The sequence below is a fragment of the Prionailurus viverrinus genome, chromosome B3, assembly GCF_022837055.1.
Source record: "Prionailurus viverrinus isolate Anna chromosome B3, UM_Priviv_1.0, whole genome shotgun sequence".
NCBI lineage: Eukaryota > Metazoa > Chordata > Mammalia > Carnivora > Felidae > Prionailurus > Prionailurus viverrinus.
In genome coordinates this window covers 7,011,060-7,032,667 of record NC_062566.1, presented here as the reverse complement: position 1 = coordinate 7,032,667, position 21,608 = coordinate 7,011,060, and the positions used below count along the sequence as shown (strand labels likewise).

At 48.5% G+C, this 21,608-nt stretch overlaps 1 protein-coding gene across 3 annotated transcripts in view; it reads left to right on the top strand.

The window, feature by feature from the left end:
- FAM174B (family with sequence similarity 174 member B) overlaps positions 1-21,608 on the top strand; it is a 243,143-nt gene that overhangs the window by 13,181 nt on the left and 208,354 nt on the right. For 2 of the 3 annotated variants that reach the window (XM_047863501.1, XM_047863500.1), the window contains exon 2: positions 9,056-9,187. In XM_047863501.1, coding sequence (XP_047719457.1) covers positions 9,056-9,187 — 132 coding nt within the window. Of the gene's footprint in view, positions 1-9,055; positions 9,188-20,334; positions 20,877-21,608 lie in introns of those variants that run through there. The other variant, XM_047863502.1, reaches the window with a different exon arrangement.

The following is a 21,608-nucleotide window of genomic DNA, read 5'->3' as shown; positions in this document are numbered from 1 at the left end:
TGCTTGCCATCAATTTCCTGTGTCTCTTTCCCGGGAGGTTTTAAAAGTAGAGACATGAGTGTAATGTATGTACAGACACATGTAAATAAATACATATCTTTCCCTGTTTTTTAAAAATGTTTATTTATTTTTTGAGAGAGAGAGGGTGTGTGTGTGTGGTGGGGGAGGGACAGAGAGAGAGAGAGGGAGAGAGAGAATCCCAAGCGGGCTCCGTGCTGTCAGCTCAGAGCCTGATGTGGGGCTCAAACCCACAATCTGTGAGATCAAGACCTGAGCTGAAATCAGCAGTCAGATGCTTAACTGACTCACCCACCCAGGCACCCCATGTTTACATTAAAAAAATTTTTTTTAATGTTTGTTTATTTTTGAGAGAGACAGAGAGTGTGCGAACCAGGGAGGGGCAGAGAGAGAGAGGGAGACACAGAATCTGAAGCAGGCTCCAGGCTCTTAGCTGTCAGCACAGAGCCAGACATGGGGCTTGAACTCATGAACCGCAAGATTATAACCTGAGCTGAAGTCAGACTCTTAACCAACTGAGCCATCCAGGCGCCCCTGTCTTTCCCTGTCGTTAGTAACAGCTTTATAAGATAATTCTCATATCCCACAATTCACCCATTTAAAGTGTCCAATTCATGGTTTTTAGTGCATGCACAGACTTACGCACCATTACCCCAATCAATTTAGAAGATTTTCATCACCCCAGAAAGAAACTCTGAGCCCATTAGCAGAACCCCCATCTCCCTCCCAACCCCCAGGCTTAGGTAAACCCTATTTAGGATCAGGTTCCCTTCAAACTCCTCTTTTCCAGAATTTTCCTAGCTATTCTTGTTATCCATTTTTTCTCCCTTCTCTGAGCTTTGGGACTAACTCGTCTAGATCCCCCAACAAAAATCTGTCCATATTTTATTGGATTTCGTTAAACTTGTAGATTAATATGAGAGGCATGACATTGGCGTGGACACTTTGTGGTCGGAAGCACGGCGCGCCCTCCCTTTGCTGGCACGGTCCTCCGTCCATTGTTTTTCGGTGGTGGAGGAGGCAGGGGGCGACCACAAGAATTTGCAATTGCATTCTTGCTGTCTGACAGTGTGGGGATCCCCGGTGTCCCCGGTGCGTCTCCTGCTCTCTGTTGGAGTGTGAAGAGCCTGGGTTCTGGAATGTGGTAGACGTAGCCTTGAGCCCCACTCGCGGGGCAGGTCGCCCAGTGCCTCCTGGCTTTTGTTTCCTTGACTCCACGATGGCCGGAGGCTCCACTAAGAGTACGCGGGTGATGCCTGGCACTGAGTGTTGCCCCGTTGTGGTGGCTGCTATTACTGTCACCCCAGCGGAACAGTGATGCAAGAGGGCCACATGTGGTTCGGAGTCACATGCGGATGGTGCCCCACAGCGGGGGCAGTGTCTGCGAGTGGAGATCACAGAAATCTGAGGCAGCAGGAAACCTGACCTCTGTGGGGTGTCCTGGGAAGGCCTCGTGGGGGAAACGGGCGTGCTGTGGCCCATGGAGTGGGTGAGGCGGGAGGCACCATGAGGCTCCATCACCAGAACCCCAACTGAGCCTGGCCAGCGGTACCAATGGACATGAGATTAAGATTCAGGGGCGCCTGCGTGGCTCAGTCAGTTAAGCATCTGACTTCGGCTCGGGTCATGATCTCTCCGTTCATGAGTTCGAGCCCCGCGTCGGGCTCTGTGCTGACGGCCCCGGAGCCTGGAGCCTGCTGCGGATTCTGTGTCTCCCTCTCTCTCTGCCCCTCTCCTGCTTGCACTCTGTTTCTCTCTGTCTCCCAAAAATAAACATTAAAGTTAAAATTTTTTTTTTTAAAGATTCAGGGGAGTGAGTCATCCGGAGGCACATAACAGAGGAATTGGGGAGCCGAGGTCCAAACCCCATCTCTGGATGTGCAGTCTATGGATCTGACTGCTGCACCCCCAGCTGGATTTCTCATAACAAACTAACCCTTAAGGGTTGGTTTAGTTTTGTTCCTCCTGGTGGGGAAAGGCAGGGACGGAAGGCCCCCCTCCACGTTGGCCCGCTGAGCCCCGATGCTCTGCTCCCCGGCCTCTGTGTTTGCATAAGCGGAACAGCCCCCCCTCACTGGGAAACCCGCTTCTGGGCAGCTGCTGACAGGGCCTCCGCGTAAACAAATCCTCTGGCTTTAGGATCACATTTCAGAGTAAAAGAATCTTGAACTTCTCCTCTGCCTTGTTAGAAATGTGTGTTTTGGCTCCTGTGGAAGGATCCTTTGTCTCTTAGAACTTCTCTGGTCTTGCCTCTTCCTGTGAAACACAATGTGAACATTTACTTAAAGCCACCGCTTGCCATCTCTTCGTTGAGGCCATCTGGTTCAAAGGGACCTTGTTCCACGGGCGCCTGGGTGGCTTAGTCAGTTAAGTGTCGAACCCCTGATTTCGGCTCAGGTCATGATCTCATGGTTCCAAGCCTCGGGTCGGGCTCTGCACTGACAGCACGGAGCCTGCTTGGGATTTTCTCTCCCCCCCTCTCTCTGCCCCTCCTCCAAGCACTCTGTCTCTCTCTCTCTTTGTCTCTCAAAAAATGGATAAATAAAAAAATAAAGGGACCTTATTCACTGAAGAGAAATGGTATCAACGGGGCCATGCTGTAGAGCACAGGCCAGCTATATCTTTTCCCTTCTTTGATTCTCGAATCTTCTTTAGCTGGAAGCTGTATGCCTGACAGTTTTGGCAGGCTCCTCCCCTGCCTGCCCCCCCCCCCCCCCCCCCCCCGCCCCTGTGTATGACTGTGGAAACAGGCCTGTGTATAGAATTGCTGGGTTATGAACTCAGATCTGACTCTGCACCTGGGCTCTAGAACCAGGTGTCTAGAACTTTCTTCCTCAGGTTGGTTACCGAGATGAGGGCTGTGCCCACAAGCTGACGCACTGTCCCCTGGAGAGACAGACTCAGGGGACTTCAGAGTCTTTGTGGCCATGTGGCCTTGGCTTTTTTCGCAGGCCAGTGTGCTTATAAAACATCCCTGTGGGAAGGAGTCACCAGGATGTTTGTGTTCTTGGAAAACCTGTTCCCTGGTGGCTCTAAGCAGAAATGTTTAGGATGTTGTCACTGGGGCACTTTGTATGTATGGGTTCTTTCTTTCTAGAGCAGGGATGAGTCCTGGGGTTTTGAAGGGTTAGAAGAAATGAAATTGTATGTACATGTGGAAGTTTTACCATTAGCAGGTAGGAAAATCCCAAGATGGTTTGTATTGTTACAGCGATGGTTTCATTTCATGCTGTGCCTGCCTTTGTTCCGTCAGGATCCTGTGACTGTTTGGATTCTCCATGTGGTGTGTGACAGAAACCTCATCCCAGGCTGGCTTTGGTAGCTGTCAAGGAGGGCTGGCTTTATTTTATTTATTTATTCATTTATTTTTAATTTTTTTAATGTTTATTTTTGAGAGAGAAATGGAGAGAGAGAGAGAGAGAGAGCACACGCATGCAAGTGGGGGAGGGCCAGAGAGAGAGGGAGACACAGAATCCGAAGCAGGCTCCAGGCTCTGAGCTGTCAGCACAGAGTCCGACGTGGGGCTCGAACTCATGAATGGTGAGATTGTTACTTGAGCTGAAGTTAGACGCTCAACCAACTGACCCACCCAGGCGCCCCAAGGAGGGCTGGCTTTATAGTAGATTTGGAACTTGATCTCTCTCCCTCCCAATCTGCCTTCTGCCATATGGGCTTTATTTTCCATTTCTTTTTTTTCTTTTTAAGTTTATTTGTTTATTTTGAGAGAGAGACAGAAAAAAAGCATGAATGGGGGAGGGGCAGAGAGAGAGAGAGAGAGAGAGAGAGAGAGAGAGAGAATCCCAAGCAGGCTGCACACTCTAAGTACAGATCCAGACGTGGGGCTTGACCCCTGAATTGTGAGATCATGACCTGAGCCAAACTCTGACGCTTAACCAACTGAGCTGCCCAGGCACCCCTTTACTTCCCATTTCCAGAAGGTGGCAAGATGGCTTGCTTCATTTGGGTCTCAAGACCAGTGGATGGAGCATTTACTGCCCCCGGTCCAGCCTTCCTAGCAAAAGGCCATTGGCTCTGATTGGTCCCCAGTCCCGCCCCTCTTGCCGTGGCCTGGGGATTGCAACACACTGATTGGCTCGGGCTTCAGTCCCACAGCTACTCCTGGAACTGGGGGTGTGGTAGGTGACCAGGTCCCCTCAACCGCGGGGACCAAGTGGGAAGGGGACTCACCCAGGCCCCTGAAGATAGACTCTGAAAGGAGAGAGGAAATGGAAACTGGCCTGCTTTGAACCGACTCACATCCTGAGGGTCCACGATTTAGAGCGAGTTCATTAGGAGTGTGTGCAGATCAATTTGGAGTAGGAATGTGCGAGCTCTGTTAAGTGGCAGGTCCTAGAAGGGCAGAGAGTTTCTTGGTGTTAACGTGGAGTGGGGGTGGAGTCTGGTGGGGGTGCGGAGTGGGCTTGCGTTTGAGAGTGAGCAGGAAGTATCTAGAGATAGCTGGCGCCTTGCCTCTTGGCAGGCACGGGTGGTTCAAGGTGACCGCCAGGGAGCTTTGTTCTGGGGCAGCCTTTGGCCTTGGCCGTGGGAACATCAACCTCTCTGAGCCCCCTTTTCCTCAGTTGTGAGGCAGGCGGCGGCACCTTGTAGAGTGCTTGATGAGCTGTGACACGTGATCGTATGTGTAAATGACTTAGCCCAGCAAGAGCTCACCTGTCGTGGACTGGTATTAATTAGAAAAGACACATTAGAGTGTCCACACTCAGAGAAGACAGAGCAGGACTGGGTGAAGTTATTCGGGCTGGAGAACTATCCGTTTTCTGTTTTCTCCCATTCTCCCTCCTTGAAGCAGGATGACACTGTTCTCCAGCCCCAGGACCCTTGGAGTCTGCGGGAAATGCTCACTGTTCACGTGTTTCCTTGCTTCTGACTTGGGCACTGCTAGGAAAGGAGGGGTTCGCCTCCTCTGGTGACAAATATGTGGGGAGCCTCCCATCCCACCCCACCTGAATGCGTGCATAGCTTGTGCATTGACCGTGACTGCCCCCCTCCACCAAAGGCACTTGTCCCTGGAGGCCGCTGTCCATGCGTCTGGGTCTCTTCAGCCTCTCACTGGGTCCCAGTTTCCCTGTTACCACATCCAGCCATGGAGCAGTGACATCGCTCCTTGTTTGTGATGTTTCTGTGTCTCAGAGAGCTGATCATTTGAAATGTAATTTCTTCAGCTCATTACGTCAGAACTGGCATTTAAAGCATGCATGAGGGCCCTTGTTAGTGGCCTCTTGTCCCTAGTCAGGGTCCTCCTAGTGAAACAGGACCAAGAGGGTCGATGGATGGATGGATGGATCGATCTATCTTTCTATCTTTCTAAGAGCCATGGAACATATATCAATATGTAACACATGAATTATATTATTAAAACATTAATCACTTGTATATAATCACTCAATAGATTTATATATATATATGTATATATACATGTATACATATACATATATATATATATATATATTTTTTTTAAGTAATTGGCTTACAAGATTGAGGAGGCTGACAAGTTCCAAGATTTGCAAGGAGAATGTGCAATCTAGAAACCCAAGAGCTTGCAATGGTGTAAGTTCCCATCCCAAGGATGGCAAGCCTGAAACCCAAGAAAAGCTAGCTTTTCAGCTTAATTGTCAACATAGGGAAGAAACAAACAAAAAACAATGTCCCAGCTCAAAGGCAGTCAGGCAGGGAGGTCAGTCTTTATGTTTTGGTCAGACCTTCAGCTGATTGGATGAGGAGAGCAGTCTGTTACTTAGTCTGTCAATTCAGATGTTAATCTTATCCAGAAATACCCTCACAGAAACACCCAGAAGTAATGTTTGATGAAATGCCTGAACGCCTTGTGGCAGTTGACATACAGAATTAATATATAGAATTAACCATTACACCTTTGGTGTAATCTTGGGGTTTAAAATTATTTGCTGAGGTCACATGGTTGGAATGGGTGGCATTAAACCAAGTAGGCCGTGACATTCTAGAAGCTGGTGGTGTTTTCCAGTTTCTCCCCTGGGTAACTGTTCAAGGGTCTTACTTTAAACTAGCTAAGTTAATTTTCTCATGGCGAGACTCTATAAACCATCAGGAAGAAGGGAGGTGATTTTAGGGGTGATAGGGATCCACTCCCATGAAGCAGAGCTAAAGTCAGAGCCTCCAGAACCTTCTTCCAGAGTCAGCAGTCAGTCCTGCTCCAGGGCCAATGACTAAATTAGGTTTCAAGTTCCGAGTGTACAACGAGGTTTTCAGATCAGATTTCGCATTTTCTAGGCTTCCTTGTACCCGAAAAAGAGCTGCAAACAGCACTGTGATTCCTCAGCCCGAAACCATCAGGCTGTCAGTCTCTTTGGGCAAAAACCTTTGCAAAGCCAGGCTTTGCAAAGAGCTCTGAACAGCTGTGAGTCATCTGGGTGGAGATGTGGGGCTATTTTCCTGACAAAGATGTGGTGTGAGGGTCTGCGTAGATGGGGATGTTGGCCCGTCTTCAGGGCTTGGGGATGGGTGGTTCCTTGTGCCTTTGTCCTGGGTGGCTTGTGGCATCTGGAGCTGTTTCTAATCTCCCCTGTCCAGTATCGGAGATGGAGTTGGTCAAGGATTATGAGTCAGCTAGGGCAGAAGGCAGAGACTTACTTTACTCCTTTGGGGGGAGGTGGATAGAAAAGAAGAGTCTGTTGAGGGTTGAGAATGTAGGACTAGTGGTGTTTACAAGGTTAGTGTTTATACTCTTGCATAAAGCCTCCTTCTAAAATGCCATTGTCCAGGACCACTGGGGAGGCGACTGGCTGTGCCCCTCTTACCCCCCCAAGCTTGGTACTGGTACCATGCCTCATCTCACGTTTGAAATACAAGCAATCACACCCATGCCTCTGTGTGTGTGTGTGTCTGTCCAGGTAGGGCAGATAGCTTTATGGTAGGGTGTGGTGATCACCAGACTTTTTATTTTTAATGTTTCATATCTTTTTGAGAGAAGGCAAATGGAGGGGCAGAGAGAGAGGGGGTGGGGACAGAGGATTCCAAGTGGGCTCTGTGCTGACAGGCTGACAGCAGTGAGCCCGATGTGGGACTCAAACTCATGAACCTCGAGATCATGACCTGAGCCAAAGTCGGATGCTTAACCGACTGAGCCACCCAGGTGCCCCAATCATCAGAATTTATAGCTGGTTTCTCCGTGTCTCTCGAAGTCTCTCCCTGAAAAACCACAAGGAGCAGGTACTAGAGGTTGTATAGGGTGCTTTATGCCGAAGATACAGGTACACATACAGATAAACATATACTTTTTCTACGTAAGTGACACTTTCATGTTTTTGGTAAATCATACCAGGTAAAACAAGAACAATTTGCTGTTGCTAAGAAATTATGAGAAACCTGACAGTTGGGGCGCCTGGGGGGTTCAGTCAGTTAAGCATCTGACTTCGGCTCAGGTCATGATCTCATGGTTCGTGGGTTCGAGCCTCGCATCGGGCTCTGTGCTGACCGCTGACAGCCTGGAGCCTGCTTCGGATTCTGTGTCTCCCTCTCTCTCTATTGCCCCTCCCCTGCTCGTGCTCTGTCTCTCTCAGTAATAAAGAAATAAACTTAAAAAATGATATACAGAAAAGAAACCTTAAAGTGAATTTCTTATTTCATCATTTTACAAACTGAGCAAAGAATTTCTGCATGTGGGGGACAAAGAGGTCTTGCGTGTATCCTGGATGTGGTCACCACCTGGGAAGAGCTGACAGTCTGCAGGAGGAATGTGCAGAGTGTACGATTCTTCAGTGCCCCATTTATGATTATTTGCAGGGAGGAGGTTGTCTGGCTTCTCATAGGCAGTATCAAATGTAGTCAAAACCGAGAGACACCGTAGAATACAAGGCATTTGGGAAAATAGTCAAGATAGTGGAGAAATAAATGCAAAGAGCATCAGTAGTCATGATAATAGTATTATTCCCAGTGGCATTATAAACTTTCAGCCCTGCCCTGATAAATGTAGCATCCTTCGTGCAGAGTGACTAACGCCAGAGACCGAAGGACGTGTCTTAGCACTTTCCCGGTGGCTCGCGGTGACCCTTTACCATCCCAGAGGTAAAAGCTTCGTGTTATAACTCACTGTCCCCATAAATCCTCATGCTGGAAATGATATTGACTTGTTTTTTTTTTACAAGCCCTTGTCATCTGAGAGAGGCTATAGCACTTCTGTTTGTTTATTATTTTTACTAACAGTAATTTTTGCCGAGAGCCTCCTGTGTGTAGGCTCCTTGAATTCACCATCTCATTTAATTCTCTCTTGGCTGTGAGGGGCAAATACTGTCTGTATCCTATTCTATTTAGGAGGAAACTGAGGCTTAGGGAGATTAACCGACTTGCCTGAGATCACACAGGTGGAGAGTGCCTGAGCCTTGACCCAGATCCCACCTGGTTGGCCTGTCGGTGCCACCTGTGACATCTATGCTTGGGGAGGTGGGGGGAGGGGGCAAGGGGACAGATGTGTCACACCCATGCAAACCCAGGGCTGGATCCTGTCTTCATTGAACATTTTCATCTTTGGCTCATCGCAGATTTTCTTTGCATTAATTTTGCCCTTTTAAAAATATTGCATTGGGGGGCGCCTGGGTGGCGCAGTCGGTTAAGCGTCCGACTTCAGCCAGGTCACGATCTCGTGGTCCGTGAGTTCGAGCCCCGCGTCAGGCTCTGGGCTAATGATGGCTCGGAGCCTGGAGCCTGTTTCCGATTCTGTGTCTCCCTCTCTCTGCCCCTCCCCCGTTCATGCTCTGTCTCTCTCTGTCCCAAAAATAAATAAACGTTGAAAAAAAAAATATTGCATTGGGGTACTATTTATTTGCTCACTGGGCTTTTCAGTGCTCAGGGCAGGCATGATCATCTCCACTTTGCAGGTGAGGACCAAGAGGATTGGCGAGGTCCAGAATCTGTAAGAGTTCCCATGGCCGAAAGGGAGGGAGCTGGGACGTCTGCCAGGGCTGCCCGGAGCAAGTGGGAGGGGGCAACGTCACTTACCTCTGGGCATCATAGAGTTCTCAGGAACGTGCCTCCCTTCCTCCAGGTCGGGAAAGAGGTTGAAGAAGACCCGCAAGTATGACATCATCACTACTCCAGCCGAGCGAGTGGAAATGGCCCCGCTGAACGAAGAAGATGATGAGGATGAGGACTCCACAGTATTTGACATCAAATACAGGTACGGGGGTTGGGGGGGGGCAGCAGCTTCCTCCTTGGGCCCTCGGGTGTTGGGGTGGTGGGACGGTTCACCTTGGAAAACAACGCAAGGCCAGGTGTGGCGTCCACGTGTCCTTGTTCTTTGGTTATGTGTTTGACCTTGGGGCGTTCTGCTTATGGGGGGAACCGCTTTGATCCCTTGCTAGAATGCACAGCACCCAGAAAGCTGGCAGAGAAATGGTTATTCCCACTTTCCCCAAATGCGAACGCTGGAGGAATCAGCTTTGCGTGAAGAAAAGGGGCACTGAATATCAGACGACGAGCTTGTCGCGCACTGCCTGCGGGGATCTGGTTCCGGCAGCTGCCTGTGCCACAGACTGCCCACAAATGGACACTTCTCTTTCAGCCACTCTAAAACTGATGGCTGAGAGCATGGAGTGGGGCGAGGGTTACTCCTTGGCTGGAATTTACCGATGAGAAAGGGAGCCTGTAGGAAAGTCAGAATGACTTTGTGACTTCAGGATTGTAGTTTGCGTTTTGGATTCTTTTGGAGTGTGCTCTTTGGATGTATGAGATTCTCAGTGTAAGGACGGGGGTGAGCGTAGATTAGAGATGAGGGCTCAAAGCCTCAGAGAAGAGGAAGTTGTTTGCTTAAGTTTTCAGTTATTGCCTACAAAGGGGAACTACAGGTCCAGGCTGGACCCAATCCTGAGTTTTCCCTGGACAGCTCTCCAGAGAAACAGAACTAATAGGATATGTATCTACATAAAGAAAGATTTATTATAAAGGTCCAAGTCTGAAGGTCTGAGAACCAGGAGAGCCAGGGATGTAAGTCCTATTCCAAGTGATGGAGGAGACCAGTGGCCCAGCTTGAAAACAGTCAGCAGGGAGAGTGAATTCCCTCTTACCCGCCTTTTGTTCTATTCCGGCCTCCAACTGATTGGACGAGGCCCACCCACATCAGACAAGGCAATCTACTTCATTTGGTCTACTGATAAAATTGTTAATCTCTAGAAACACCCTCACAGACACACTCAGAATGTTTGACCAAATGTCAGGGCACCTTGTGACTCTTGTCAAGTTGACATGTCAGATTAACCAGCACATGCAGCGTTTCCATTCCTGAGAAGGCCAGTCTTCCACAACCTCTCCTGACTTGTTCTTTGTCAGCACAGCTGTTCTTGGCCCTTCTTTATAAATCAGTTGTCAGGTTCAACAAAAGCATGTTTGGGATTTTGACTCCATGCATCAGTTTAGGGGGAAATCAGCCCCTTTGTGAGAATCCTTCCAATCCATGAATATGGGATGACTTTCCATTTACTTAGGTATTTAAAAAAAAATGTCTTTCAGTACTTTCAAAAATGTCTCCATAAATGTTTTATAAGTTTCTGTTACGTATATTGCCAGGTGTTTTACATATATAGGTATGTATTTTAACTTAAAAAAATGCTATTTTCTTGGGGGTGCCTGGGTGGCTCAGCCGGTTTCTTAACTTTGGCTCTGACTTTGGCTCAGGTCACGATATCATGGTTTGTGAGTTTGACCCCTGCATCGGGCTGTCTGCCGTCAGCATGGATCCTGCTTCAGATCCTGTCTCCCCCTTTCTTTCTGCCTCTCCCCCACTCATGCTCACATTTCCCACCCCCCCCCCAAATAAATAAACATTAAAAAAAATCACACCTACATTTTATTAAGAATACACAAACATTAAAGCATGGATTGATTATAGTAGATAGCAGAGCAAAACCATTAGCTATAATTTGCATGTTAGGTAAATAGTAGCCCTTTGACTAGAATGGGAACAATCAGTGATGTTCATCCATACTATCACATAATATACACGTAAGAAAGTTCGTGGTCGTACTGGTTTTATTGCTTAGCCATTTCATCTGTCTCATGTTCAATGCACAGAAATAAAACATAACATGAAGAAAACTCTGTCCTCGTTATTAGTCACAATGAAGAGGGTTTGCTGTGTCCTGCAGGCCTGGAAGCATTATACAGTAGGGAGCCCTTGTGGGCTTACGGGGCTCAATGTACTGTTTTGATGCTGAGACACTTAAATAGAATCTCATCCATACTTCATGACTGAACTAGCTGTGGAAGCCTTGCATCTCACTAAATAGGAAAAGACCCTAACAAAGAAATATATCAATCAGTCTGTCCAGATAGTCTATCTTTAGGCTTGTACTTTAGTGTAAGGTAGGAAAAGGGGCCCTTTCTTTCTTTTATTTTTTTTAACATTTTTAAAAAATGTTTATTTTGAGAGAGAGAGAAGGAGAGGGTGAGCGGGGGAGGGGCAGGGAGAGAAGGAGAGACAGAGAATCCCAAGCAGGCTCTGCATTCTTAAGCGCAGAGCCCAATGTGGGGCTCGAACCCATGAACTGTGACATCATGACCTGAGCTGAAACCAAGAGTAGGATGCTTAACCACTGAGCCACCCAGGCATCCCCAAAGGGGCCCTTTCCTGAGCACATGGACACAAGTATTATTGTGGCTTAAAGACTGCTGGATTGGTATTGTGTCTGGTATCATGAAAAGAAGTATTGAAACCACTGTCGGATTAAGAAAATTCCACGGCTCATCTTAGTACTTCAAACAATGCAGCAAGTGCCTCTTCTAGGCTGACCGTACGCGCTGAATTGACATTGGTACTTTGTTAGCAATTTCCAGGTACACCATAAGGCAGTGTTAGCCACAGCTATCCCCAGTACGTATTATCTCTTAACTGGATGCTTGCACCTTTTGACCATCTTCACCCGAGTCCCCCAACCCCAACCCTCCACCTCTGCTAACTACAAATCTGGTCTCTTTTTCTTATGAGTATGGTGTGTTTTTTTTGAAATTCTACATACGAGTAAGATCATGTTGTATTCGTCTTTCGCTGTCTGGCATATTGCACTTAGCATAATGCCCTCAAGGTCCATCCATGTTGTTGCAAATGGCAGGATTTCCTTCTTTTTTATGCTGAATAATATTCTATTACATATGTATATATACCCACTACATTTTCTTTATCTTTTCATCTGTCGACGGACACTTTGGTTGTTTCCATGTCTCAGCTGTCATAAATAATGCTGCGGTAAACATAGGAAGGCAGGTATGTCTTCGGCATAGTGATTTTGTTTCTAAAAGCAGATGATTAAATTGAACCCCCTGGTAGGTGTTAGGTAACAGATAATACATTTTTTTTTAATGTTTATTTTTGAGAGAAAGAGCACGTGTGAGCAGGGGAGAGGGGCAGAGAGAGAGACACACACAGAACTTGAAGCAGACTCCAGGCTCCAAGCTGTGTGCACAGAGCCCGACGCGAGGTTCGAACTCATGAACTATGAGATCATGACCTGAGCCGAAGTCGGATGCTCAACCGACTGAGCCACCCGGGAGCCTCACGTTTGCTTTTACGAAAGTCTGAGTATGCTCCCTGGTTTGTTTCAAGGGCAAGAACAGGTAAAAAACTGGGTCTGAGGGGTGCCTGGATGGCTCAGTCGGTTGAGCATCTGACTTCGGCTCAGGTCATGATCCCCTTGTTCCTGAGTTCAAGCCCCACGTTGGGCTCTGTGCTGACAGCTCGGAGCCTGGAGCCTGCTTCGGATTCTGGGTCTCCCTCTCTCTCTCTGCCCCTCCCCAGCTCGTGCTCTCTCTCTCTCAAAAATAAACAAACATAAATAAAATTAAAAAAAAAAAAAGAAACAGGGTCTCAGAGCATATGCTCTGGAGTAGGTCATTGGCCACTTTCATAGTGGGTGGCTCCAGCTCCACATGACACAGCAGTACTTGGGGCCCCTCAACACGTGGTGACTTTTTAAAAAGATATTTCTTTATTTATTTTGAGACAGAGAGCATGAGCAGGGGAGGGGCAGAGAGAGAGAGGGAGAGAGAGAATCCCAAGCACAGACCCCACTCGGGGCTTGGTCTCCTGAACTGTGAGATCACGACCTGAGCCAAAATCAAGAGTCAGACGCTTAATGGACTGAGCCACCCAGGCGCCTCTGCCTCTAAATCATTGTTAAATAGAAGCGATAGACATTCTGCCTTATTCTTGACCTTAAAGTGTGTGCTTTCCATGCTGGCCACTAAGAGTGGTGGTGGCCGTAGGGTTTCGTAGAATTTCTTTCCTGCAAAGGTTCCCTCTGTCCCTAGTTTGCTAATGTCAAATTTTATTTTAATGCCTTTTCTAGCTCTGTTGAGAGGGTCAGTCATACTGTTTATTAACCTTCCATCTGTTACGGTGGTGAAATTGTGTTAGGTTTTTCTGATATTAAACCAACTTTGTGTCTGTGCAACAAAAGGAGCGTGATTCTCATTGTGTTATCCTGTCATGCACGTCGCTGCCTCTACTTTGATGATAGTTATTTAGGGCTTTCTTTGGTTGTCTGAGTGACCAAGATTGCTTTGTCCTTTTCCTACTTTGTGATATCTTTGTCAGGCTTTGGTAAATGTTTTACCAGCAAGACACGTTTTCCTTATAAAGCAAGGTAGGGTAGGTTCCTTATTTGCCGTGTCTCTAGAACAGTTTGTATCAGATTAGAATTATTTGTTTCCTAAATGTTTAGTAGAACATGCTGAAACTCACCGGATCCTGATGTTTTCTGTGTGCAAAGAGTAAAAAAAAAAAAAAAAAAACAACAAAAAAAACTATTGATGTTCAGTCCTTTGAACAGTGATAGGACTACATAGTCTTTGTTTCCTCTTGGGTTAGTTTTGATATGGGTCGTATTTCTGGGATTTTTTCCACTTCATCCAAGTTTTCAAATTATTGTCCCAACGTTGCTCACAGCATTCTCTTACTATCTTTTTAATCTTTGAATCGTGTAGACATGGTCCCCTTTTCATTCTTTCTTTTTTTTGTGTTTTTCAGCCCAACATGGGGCTTGAACACATGACCCTGAGATCAAGATCTTAGCTGAGATCAAGAGTCAGACATGCAACCAACTGAGCCACCCCGGCGCCCCAGTGTTTATTCTGTAACAATCTACTTTAGCTGCCTCCCACAGGCTTTCCTCATCACCAGGCACCATCCTCCTGTCTGCTGAACTTCAAGCAGCTCCGGGTTGTGTTGTTTGTGGTTGAAATGATACCAGGACGTGAGCGAACTTGGAGCTGGGTCACCAGACACAAGACTGCTCTAGCCCTCAGGCCCAGAGATGACCGACCATTTAGGAAGACTGAGAGTGACAGCTTTCCTTATTACAGATGTCATGTATGCTATAGACATTACAGAGAAGAGAAAGGAAAAATCAAATTGCTGTAATCTCACTACTTAACGGTAACCACTAGAGTGTGTGTGAGTACATATCTGTGAATTTTCTTTTTTTGTAGAAGTAGGACCGTGTTACACGTGCTGCTTTGGAACAGTTTTCCACCTGGACGGAATGTTACAAACAACTTTATAGGTCAATAAGTTTGAAAGAACACGAATTTTAAGACCAGTTTTATGTTCGGGTTAGTGTTTTTTGAGAACTTCTCTGTCTGCCCCTGATAATCTCTTCACAGGTACTTGTCTTTCCTGTTTAGACCTAGCTCAGTGAAATATTGGGGTTCCCTCTGGGAAACAGACTGCATTTAAATCGATGCAGCTGAATTATGACCTTGGGTTATTTTATGAGTGACTGCAAAGAGGAAAATCGTGTTTTCGGTGCCCAGGGCAGTGAGGCAGTAACTTGGTCCGTACTATTACACGTGCTGTTCTTTGATGACATTTTGGGACGCAGAGCCTGGCCGCATCAGCCAGGCAGGAAATGGAGAGAAGGTGGCCAGGGCTTCCTGACTTCTGTGCGTAGCCCTCTTTTTAGGCTCCTGGGCAACTGGGATGTTCAAGTCCATGAGATAAGACCTCCAACGTTTAGGGCCAGATGGGGCGGGGGCGTGGAGGGAAACAAAGTCTGTGGAAATGTGTTCCCCGTTCTGTCCTTAAAAAGGCTAATTAGAAGAAATAAATGACAGCTAACCGGAGTACAGAGAACCCTGGGGTTTTGGAATGGTTCCATGTTTCCAAAGGCGTTTGAACCCCGGCTGTTTGTGCTTTGAGCTTGGTTGGCCTGGCGTGCGGCTGTGGCTGATGTTCTGGGTCTTCGTGCATCCCCACTTTCCTACAGGAGTCCCCTGTGACACCCGTTGGGCGTGTCCCCCGGTGGCGAGGCAGGTGCCACCCTTCCTCCCGGTTGTCTGTAGGTGGTAGTGGTGGCTGTGACACGTGGGGTGCAAAGGTGGGTGCTGGGAGCCGGGGAGACCCACTGCTCCTCCCGCCCAAGCTTGCGTGCTACGTCCCTCTGCTTCTTAGGTTTGGAAAAGATGTGGCCTGTGGGAATCCAGGCATGCATTCTACAAGTGCCCGCCTCCCACCCTCTTGTGAATAGAGCTTCCTGTGGGAATCTCATTAGAAAGCCATGAGCTTTCCTCTGGGATGCCAGGCACTGTGCCTGGCATCTTGTCTTTGGAACAAAGGGCATTAGGTGGCTGTTTGCAGCAAGAGGCCCCTGGAGGCAAGGCTGGGAGCAGGAGAAAGCAGAATGACTTACTTGTGCTAGACTGAGCCCGGGGCTCAGAGTCCTGGGCACCTTATGGAAGTTGCTAAGCACAGAGTAGTGACTTAAAAAAAATGTTTTTTTTAATGTTTACTTATTTTTGAGAGAGAGAGAGAGAGAGTTGGGGAAGGGCAGAGAGAGGGAGGGAGACAGAATCTGAAGCAGGCCCCAGGCTCCTAGCTGTCAGCACAGAGCCCGATGCGGGGCTTAAACTCATGGACCGTAAGATCATGGCCTGAGCTGAAGTCAGATGCTTAATGGACTGAACCACCCAGGTGCCCCAGAGCAGTGACTTCTTGAAGGTTGGGCTCAAATGGCCCTTCTGTTCCCTGCTTCCTCGTCTTCTGGAACGAAGGTTCTAGAGTGAGGAATGAAGCTGTTAGGAGCATCAACATGTGGGCAGCTGTGGGGGCAATGGGGTATGGTGAGCTTCTGAGGCCGGGAAGGAATCAGCGACCCACAGATTCCCCTGAGGATGCCAGAGTAACCTACCTGGACCTCAGACAACAGAAGGGGGTCACCCCCCTACCTGCTTGGACGATGCTCTGCCAGCCCTCTTCTGTACAGGCTGAGCTTCTGTCTGAAAGACGGGCATGTCAGGGGACGTTTCTGTTTCTTTGAAGAGCAGTATTGGCCATCTGGGGGCAGTCCTCCGCTAAGGTATCATGCACCGTAAAACTATTTGAATTTTAGGTCTCTGAGCAGAGAACCTATACCAACAGGAATTTGAGTGGCGATGAAAATTTACCACGAAGTGAATGTGACTTGTCTCCTGCCTACACACATGTGCACACACACACACACACACACACACACACACACACACACCAGAGCTTATAGGGCTACAGAAGAATCAAGTGAAAAGAACAAAGGAAAAAAAAAACCCACGAAACAACCCAAAACCTAGCACAAATAATCTTAGCAATGCTTTTGCAAAGCTGGCCACGTTGTTTGGTTGCTCCTTACTGTGGTTGGTGTCCTGGATGAAAGCGGGAGCACGGTTGACATGCAGTGGTGGTCCTCGCCTCACCTCCCTGAGGTGTCCCGGACTGCTGTGCGGAGAGGTCGGCTGCTAGGTGCTCACAGGTACAGAGATGCAACACCCTGTGTGTTGAGGGCTCTTCTTTTTTAAAATGTTATTTATTCTTGAGGGGGGGGGCAGTGAGAGAGGGAGACACAGAGTCCGAAGCAGGCTCCAGGCCCTGAGCTGTCAGCACGGAGCCCCATTCAGGACTCGAACCCACAAACCCTGAGATCATGACCTGAGCCGGAAATCGGATGCTTCACTGGTTGAGCCACCCAGGCGCCCCGAGGGCTTTTTTCTGCTGACAGACAAAGCACGGGACACAGACAGGTTGGGACACGCCCTTCTCCTTCTCCGGGATGGTTATAACCCAGTGTCGTTGCACAGGACGCTTGGAGGTTTGAAAGGAATAAGCATGGGGTATGGAGCCCAAATGTGTCTTCACTTCTCAGGGAGCTGCCAGGGAGGGCGGGGGGCTCAGCTCTGAGACCCTCTCGGGTTTCTCTTCTTGATGAAGCAGGAGTGTTGTTAGCAGTTTGGCTGTTCTGGGGGAGAGAAAGAGGCTGAGAGAGTCTTTCTAGAAATCTCTGCGCATCCCCCACCTCTGTGTGTCCGGCTCGCGAGCCTGCTAATTCCATTCACTGTGAGTGAGGTTGGGTGAACCTGGCCTGTGCCCCGGGAGCTTGTGCTGAGACCGGGGCAGGGGTTGGGGAGGGACAGCCAGAAACCTGGGAACCGCTGGGAGGAAAGAACGGGGTGCTGTGGACAGCCAGGAGGGTTACCTCGCCGGGGCAGGAAGCTCTTTCCAGAGGAGGTGAAGCTCATGGTGGGTTTGAAAGGAAGCACCCCAAGGCGGACTGAGGGGCGGGGAGGAGTGAGGGGGGGAGAGTCGACAGCATGTGTGATGTGTGTGGGTTTGAGCGAGTGGAGGGAGAGCCGGGGGAGCTGCAGCCGTGAGCCTGTCCCCCACCCCACGGGGCCCTCCGGGGGAGAAGCCCAAATCTGCATGGCCTTGGGGAGGCAGGGAGATAAAACAGAGAGCCCTAGTGTCCGTGTCCACGGTCCCCTGGAGCTTCCTGAGTCACAACGTCACCGGAGAGTCTGAAGCCTACCCCACGGCCCAGACTTGTGATGGGGCTCGCCTGCTTCTGGAGAGCTGGTGACCCCCCCGAGGGCGATCGCAGGCACCCAGGGTGACTGCTCCCCTCTGGAGGTGTGTGTAAACTCTTGTTTCCTTTCCCCCCGTCCCACTGTGCTGTGGAGGAGCTGAGTAGTTGTGCAGAGCGTGGTGATTCATGGGGGGCCCCCTGCGCCCGCCCCGTCCCACTCCGTCCTTCGAGCACATTTATTCTATAAGCACAGGGGTGTTCGTGGCTGCCTGGGGGCGTGGGCACAGACAGGGGCCTGGCGGACGACCCTGGGTGTGGTCTCACGTCATCCCTGAGATGTATGTCCCCGGATCAGAAGGTGAGTCTCCGGCCCGTGTGCCCTACGTGAAGTCCGTGCCTCTGTGACTCCTCATGCTCTGCTCCTCCCAGATTCAGCAGGCCAGGGCCCAAGTCTGCTCCCCTTCCTAGGCACGGCCGCTTCGGTGGAGCCATTGGGAATCCAGTCCCTTCACTCGGGTCCCTTTCTTGGTCTTTGGAAGCTTTGAAAGCTCGGTCCCCAGTCCCTTGGCCCCCCTACATTGAACCCGCAGTGGATGTAGCCTGACTCTTGTGGGAGGGGGGCAGCCCTGGTGGGAGTCTTTACATCTGAGGTCCTCAGGCTGCATCTGTAGAGTGGGGGTGAGCATCTGGGCTCCGTGGATCTCAGTTGGGGGAGATTAGCCCCCACTCCCCAGCCCAAGGGAGGAGGGCGCATGTGGATGCTGGAAAAAAGCCACCCTGCACAGATTGGACACGGCTGTGGCAACTTGTCTTTTCTGCCCACCAGTCTGCTGCGTAGGGTATCCTAGTGGCCAATATGAGTTATCTTTGTGTTTTTTCTTTTTTTAAAAGTATATTTTTTATTTGAGAGAGACAGTGGGGGTGAGGTAGAGAGAGAGAGGAGAGGGAGAATCCCAAGCAGGCTCTGTGCTGTCAGTACAGAGCCCAGTGTGGGGCTCAAAGTCGTGAACTGTGAGATCACAACCTGAGCTGAAATCAAGACTCAGATGCTTAACCGACTTAGCCACCCAGGAGCCCCTGCTTTTTTTTTTTTTTTCTTGAAAGTTTTTGTTAAATAATTTCAAGCCTAAAAGAAGTTGCAAAAACAAAAATAGCATACTCTTTTTTGAAACATTTTTTTGCTAATGTTTATTTTGGAGAGAGAGACAGAACTCAAGTGGGGGAGGGGCAGAGAGCAAGGGAGACAGAGAATCTGAAGCAGGCTCCAGGCTCTGAGCTGTCAGCACAGAGCCCAATGCAGGACTTGAAGTCTCTGTGAGATCATGACCGGAGCCGAAGTCGGATGCTCAACCGACTGAGCCACCCGGGTGCTCCCCAAAATAGTATACTCTTTACCCAAATTTTCCTGGTATAATGTTTCACCTCAGTCGCCTTATGATGGCTCTGTGTGTGTGTACATACAGATTTTTTTTTTTTTCCTGAACCATTTGAGGGCAAGTTACATATATCATGTTCCTTTCTGGCAAATACTTAAGTGTGTATTTCCTAAAAATAGGATGTTTGTTATCTTTTAGAAAATAGTTACCTGATGATGATGATAGTATTTATATTTGGGGTCATGGAACATTATGAAAAGAAATTATTTTGTAAATTCTCCTAAATCCCCACTATTTTTACATGTATGATTTTTTGATGCCCATGATCAAACATGAGCAGAGGACATTGGTGGCTCTGACCTCACAGATTTTCCCTCCTCTCTTGAGTCTCTTTGGATGATGTCTTGAGTGGATTTAGTTTCCAGGCTTTCTTTCACTCCTGGTATTGTGGTTGGTGCCGGGGGTTTAAAGATGAGTGAGCTCAGACATGGGTCTTGCCTACAAGGAGCCCCCAGCCTAAGCAAGAGCCAGACATGAATCAGATAATTGCATAAACCAGGGATTTGCAAACTATGGCCCATGGGCTAAATATGGCTGTCTGCCTGGTTTCGGTACAGCTCGTGAGCCAAGAATGATTTTTACTGGTTGAAAAAGAATTAAAAGAAGGCTACCGTTTCATGACCTGTAAAAATTTGCAAATAAAATCTCAGTGTCCACAAATAAAGTTTTATTGGAACACAGCCATGCTCAAGCATGTTCCTATTATCCACAGTGGCTTTTGTTCCACAGGGGTGGAGTTGAGTAGTTGCCACAGAGAATGTAGGGCCCACAAAGTTGAAAATGTTTACTGTCTGGATTTCGACAGAAAAATTTTGTGGAGCCCTGGAGTAAACACCAGTAGCACTGCTAGGAAGGAGAAGTACAAGGAGAAAAGCAGCTCTGTACTAGGGGGTCTGCATGGGGAGCTAGGATCCTGAGCGAGGAGCTGAAGGGACAGAAGGAGTTACCTTCCAGATAGCATGTTCAAAGGTCCTGTGGTTGGGTGAGTGTGGCCTATGGGATGGAGACTGTGAGGGTCAGAATGGATGCAGGGTTCTGCCGAGGGCATTGACTGGTTCTTCTTTTTCTTTTAGGTAAAATCTATATCCAGCATGTTAGCATCCTGTGGAACGTTGGTCAGCTGCAGCCTGGGATGTGAAGGATCTGGAAGCTGTCTTGTCTGAGATGTTGAAACCAAAACAAACACTATGAAACTCTGGCACAGTTGTGTGTGTCGCACATCAGCTCAGAATATCACTGCAGGAGAGTTGCCTCTACTACCCTCTGGATGCCCCTTTAAAATGTCACCCTGTCTTCCTCAAGAGGGTTTTTGCCTTGCTACGGGGCAAGGGATAGAAACATTTTGACTTAAAAAAAGTAACTTTAAGGCAACTGTTCACAAAAGTAAAGAGATCAGAAGTTAACAGGAACCTAAAAAAAAAAAAGCCTAGAGGATATTCAGCTTCTAATTTCTGATATTCTGCTCTCCTGGATCTACGACATTCTAGACGTCTGACCCTTCAGTGGTCTTTTGGGCTTGGCCAAGTTCTGGCCTTTGGTGACAGCTATGTGAAAGTTCAAAGTTGAAATGTTTAGAGCCAGCCAGCCCTAGCAGAAATATACTGGTGTTTGTGGCTTCTTTTCTCTCCTTTTTCAAAAAAAGGGTCCAGCAGAATTAGACATAGCTAGTTCACAAAGAATTTTGTGTATCAGGGAAAAACCTATATGTATGTGCGTGTATGTGTACATGTGTGTGCACACGCGTGTGCACATGTGAAATAACTTCTCCCTTTCTGGGAGGAAAAGACAGCACGAGGCAGCCTTTGGTTAGTAACATCCTCCGTGTGTTTCTCTGCCCTGTTCTATACTGTTGGGGCTTGGAAATGTAATTTTAGAAAATCACCGTGGTGATTCAGAGGGATGGGGATTTGGTTGCCTGAAAAAGGCACAGTGTCGGGGACCACGTTTGAAGTTGTTCTAGGCCAGGCTGGACCGGACACCCACCGGGACCCAGGAGGTGACAGCAGGAAGGCCCCTCCTGAAGGTGTGGATCAGGGGTTTTGGGGGGCTGGCTCGTTTCAGAGCTGTGTGCCCAGACATGTGCTGGCTTCCGGAAACAGGGCCTTGGGCTGACCTCTCCGGTGGATGGAGACCTTCCGTCTTGCTCTTTTCCCGAGGTTGAGATTAGCTGCTTGAGCAGTGCCTTTGGGGCTCTGGGATTCTGTTCTCTCTGGAGAGGGGTTTTGTGTTTTCTATCCCCTCTTTTCTGGCATTCTGCAGGGTTCGTGCACTTTGCCGGCTTATGGCCTGTACCACCGCTGTGGGTGAAAACTCTGTAGCCGTTTCTGACTCGCCTGTTCTCAGGTTA